Source organism: Amphimedon queenslandica, unplaced genomic scaffold (genome assembly GCF_000090795.2).
Source record: "Amphimedon queenslandica unplaced genomic scaffold, v1.1 AMPQUscaffold_13451, whole genome shotgun sequence".
Classification (NCBI taxonomy): domain Eukaryota; kingdom Metazoa; phylum Porifera; class Demospongiae; order Haplosclerida; family Niphatidae; genus Amphimedon; species Amphimedon queenslandica.
The window spans coordinates 180,531-185,293 of NW_003546313.1; the positions used below are offsets into that span (position 1 = coordinate 180,531).

A 4,763-nucleotide genomic window follows, 5' to 3' on the forward strand; every position below is an offset into this window, starting at 1 on the left:
TAATGATATTAATTTAATTTAATATTTAAAAAATTTTAAATAGAAAACATTATTATTAAAATGCTTTGAGGTGCACTAGACATGCCAAGAAAGACAAACAATAACTGAGTTAAATTCTAACTGGAATAAGCAGCACTGACGGGCCAGTGGTAGGCTGATAACTAATGTACATGTAATTCACAATCGGGTATTCTGCAACTCACAATGAAGGTGTCAGATTCTTTGTATGTGCTATAGACCATCTTTTATGCTTCACAGCAAGATAGCAAGAGATTAAATGTCAAACCTACCAAACCACATAAGATGAAAGAGAAAAAGGGGTCCAGTCACGCAGGCGTAGTACGGTTTTAATATGAATTCGCTTCGTATGTGCATGCACATACAAAGCAAAGAAACAAGGTACTTCTCTGTGCAGAAATTATGGTGGTACTTCCTACGTAATTTGAGCTAACTGCAGTTTGCTTCTCTGCGCTACTAGCTTTTTTCGCCCTGTACTGTACAATAACAGAGTTGAATGGATATCGGGATGGTGAGAAGCTTCCTGTAATAGTGTGCATCTTCCAAACTGTACGAAGTATTGCCAATCATATATGGCAGTACTGTGATGATAATATACCAGCAAAAGTATATGCTAGTATGAGCCTAAAAAGTATTAATGCCAATTAGTGTATGATTACTTTATATTACACATTATACTTAGTTCTCTATCTACTATATAATAAATTTGAGTTACGATTACAAGAATCAGCTATCATTGAGTTGAAATTCAGCATAAATCACATGACTTATACTATAATAATAATAGTAACAATAATAAATAAATATAATTTTGATACTTATTATAATAAATAATAATAATAATAATAAATAATACCTGACTGTAATTGATCACTCTTTGGTCAATCATACGACAGTATCACCAACATGTGTGTCCCAATAGCTGGTCCTATATCTATGCACAAAATGGCTGCTCTTCGTCCCCATCACCCATACCATATTTTATATATTAACACTAATTTGAAACACAATATAACTACCTAAAGTATTGAGCATAACTAGTATCATGTGATAGAGCCTCTAAATTATCCTCTTTCCCAACTAAATCAGCAAGTAGGACAGCTTTTCCAGCGCCTTCTTTTAATTCCTGAAGACCCTTTAACTCGATCAAGCCTAACTAGAACCAAAGATAGTAGACAGGAAAATGGATTGGAAACGCCTATAGTTGCGCCACTATAAGTGTGGGCACGTGCTTTTTTCTTCCTGTCTATGGCTGTACTCCCTGTGGTGAAAGAAGTAAATCTTGTATGAGTGATTTTTGTTTAGGTAGAAATGTAGTGTAGTTATTTTCCATAACTGTAAATGTGGTATCTTTGAAAATAAATATCTTTTTAAATTTTTATTCTTGGTCTTGTTCATTTGTGACCATAATTGACAAAAGGGCCCTTATGGCGGATTTTAAAATTGATAGTTATAATGGAAAATATCAACCTGTGAGTGCTTTGTTAGACAATCATTGTTTCTAAAAGTTTCATGGTAACTTTTTGCATCCTGTGGAGTAATTTTATGATAACTGGGGCTCAGGAAGTTGGATTTCTTAGGCTACAAAGACAAATTTCACTACCCGCCATAAGGTACCTTTTGTCAATTATGGTCACATTTGAATAAAATGTCCAGACTATTATTGAAATCATTTGGTTGTGTAATTATTTTTCATAATAAGGGCAAAGTTTCAATGAGAGTGTGGCATATAATGTCATGCCTTTATGAGTTTCATTGGAATATCACATTTAATTGATGAGAAAATTACAATTTCTTTGAAAAATATATAATAATAGCATATTTCAGCTTTGACTTTGTAATTAATTTACCAATACAGTAGCAAATAAAATATTAGTGACACTTTACAAACGTAGTCTTATCAGTGTGTTACTGGAATAATACACTTTCTATGATAGATAATGGGTTGTAAGCTGAAGTTTTATCGTATAAAGAACTCTGAGAGAAAAAGGCAAGCTGCAAAACTTAACGATGTTGGTCGTCCGCCAAAAAGAAAATGTAAGAGATCTGTCAACCTGAATTTTTTTGAAATCACTGCTATTGCCAGAGGGGTGGGTTAGTAATCTTAGCAAGGGTACACTCAGATTAGCAAAAATAGTCACTAAAGAGCCTCCTGTCATTACTCGTTCGCTCAGTTGTCACAAAATGGACCGTGGATTTTGCATATTCATGGAAAGAAGATTGATGAAACCAAATGTGCTGCATTGCGTTCCTTGCCTAACCCTACTGACAGTGGCGGAGCTGGGTCTTCAGTGATGGTAGAGCCTGTGAAGAGGGCGGAATTTTGGGCGAGCACCACGATTTTGGCCACACCCCCTTTTTACGGCTAAATGACGCCATTTTGTGCCATTTTCATCATCAAACACGTCATAATCACGCACAGTTTTAATGATAATTATTATTCATGATAATACGACGCCTATTAATTTACTCATTGTCAAGATAATATTATTGTCCTATTTTTGTCAACTCCTTCAAATTCTCTAATTGTGTCTTCCAAAAAATTGCTGTCACTTGTTAAGTCACGTTCAATGGTCAAAAGAGAGATGTCAGCAAGTCACTGGTCCGTCATAGTTGTTCTCAAATGTGTCTTTACTCTAGCTAAGGCTGAAAAAGATTGTTCACACTGGGCCATGCTGACAACAATGGTGAGTGCAAGCTTATAAATCTTAGTTAGTGTTGGAAAAGCAGACTTTAGTGGTAAGAGTTGATGGTAAACTTCTAAAACTGACTCTGGTCCTTTTTCATTTTTTGTAGAGCTCTTTTGGCAAGCAAACATTCAGTTGGGAGGAGTTCAACTTCATGATTGAGATTGTATTTCAGAGCCAAAGTGGAGAGCAATGCCGAATCTAGAAATTTAGAGGACAGAGGATTACAACCATCAAGTGATTTCATAATATCTAGGTTTGAGGCTGAAAAACGGCGATCAAACTCAGATAGCAAATGATCAATGACAGGAAAATATATATTGAGTTTAATACTCTGACCGCAGCTCAAAGAATCACGTCTTCCAGTTGAAACAAAGGTGATGGTATCTTCCATTCTCCTCGGTCATTTTCGTTGTCTACTATTTACTGTGTCTTCTTCAATGCCATTTAATGACGCAACATCACAAATGTACTTATATGTGTGGTCCCAGACACTGTCACTTCGAAAATCCTTCAAAGTGTGAGTAGTTGAAGAAACCAACCCAGCAGCATGCACTGAATCAACTGTTCTACTCTGAAGCTGATCTGATAAAGACTTGGTGATATTCATAAGTCTCTGAAAAATTATTAAACAAGCAAGAAACTTAAAGCTGTGAACTGGGTGAAGAAGACCTGCTGCTTCTATGGCTTTTGCTTTGTCTCTATCTTCACCGATGTTGTCCAAAGTAGCTATGATGCAGTCATAGGTACCAGCAATGACATCAAGGGTTAGAGAACAGCAGGCCCAACGTGTGTCTGACAGTCGTTTGAGTTCTTTAGTTGGTTTATTAGGATAAAGCTCCTTTTGCTTGTCAATGAAGACAACATGGGCTTTACTGGTGGACAGTAGAACATATAATGACTGAAGCAAGGAAAAGAACTCAGAAGCAAAAGAGTTGTTTTTCACACAGTCCACAAGGACCAGATTCAGGATATGTGCGTAACAATGCACATATATTGCATGTGGTGCTACTTGTCTCACACGTTGCTGCACTCCAGAACAATGACCGCTCATCACAGCAGCTCCATCATATCCCTGTGATACCATTAGCTGAGGGTCAAGGTTATAATTGCTCAGTGTATTAACAATATACTGAGTAAGAGATTCTGCATCAAGGCTAGCAGCTGGATAAAAGGTTAGAAATCGCTCTTTAATTGCAGCTGGTTTTGTATCACCATCTACATAACGGACTACGAATGAAATCTGCTCCTGTTTACTAAGATCTTTAGTTTCATCAACCATTAGTGAATAAAACCCTGCCTTCTGTATGGAAATGCAGATGTTCTTCCTTACCAGAGTAGCCATGACAGCAATGATGTTGTTCTGGATCATGTGGGATGTATATTTGGCATTCCTTGGACCATGAGAAAGCCTTTCATTCACAGCTGGGTCATGCTTACTCAGCAAATTTAAAATTTCCAAAAAATTACCTTTATTTAAGGAACTTTCTGTTTCGTCATGACCCCTGAAGCTTATTTCCTGCTTGCTACATAGCAGGAGGATTTCAGCAATACTCTTGATGTAATGCTTATTCTTTCTGATTTGTTCAGCTCGATTACTACCCAATTGCTCTGCCACTGATCCTCTGTCATGGGTCGTTTTAAACTGCTCCCAAGCCACCATACCTTGTTTATGGGAAAGAAAATTATTGTGGATGACCAGAATACCCTTTTGACCAGTGGCATGCTTCCAATCTCGGAAACCTGTAGTAGTAAAAGTCCTTTCTGGTCTGCTTAAGTGAATACTAGAAAAAGGCGACATGCATAGCAAAAAGCAGCATCCTTACTGACAGAGTACTCCAACCATGGATAGAGCTTAAACCAGTCTGGATAAAAAGAGCGAGCTTTCCCAGAAAAGTAGGTCACAGGAAATTTGATTTTAACTGGTTGACAAGGAGATGATGTGGATGAGGCTATATCATCTAGTTCCACTTGACTGCTGCCTGTACAGGTACTACCAGCTTCTTCACTAGTACCACTGGATCCTGGATGGCTTGAACTACGTTCCACTGACCCCTT

The 4,763-nt window shown here is 37.3% G+C and overlaps 1 protein-coding gene across 1 annotated transcript; it reads right to left on the reverse strand.

Moving 5' to 3' along the window:
* Positions 1 to 3,108: 3,108 nt before the first annotated feature.
* LOC100635606 (zinc finger MYM-type protein 1-like) lies at positions 3,109 to 4,368 on the reverse strand. The gene has a single exon (XM_011404965.1). The coding sequence runs from the start codon at positions 4,366 to 4,368 to the stop codon at positions 3,109 to 3,111; it is 1,260 nt and encodes a 419-aa protein (XP_011403267.1).
* Between the last annotated feature and the right edge of the window lie 395 nt (positions 4,369 to 4,763).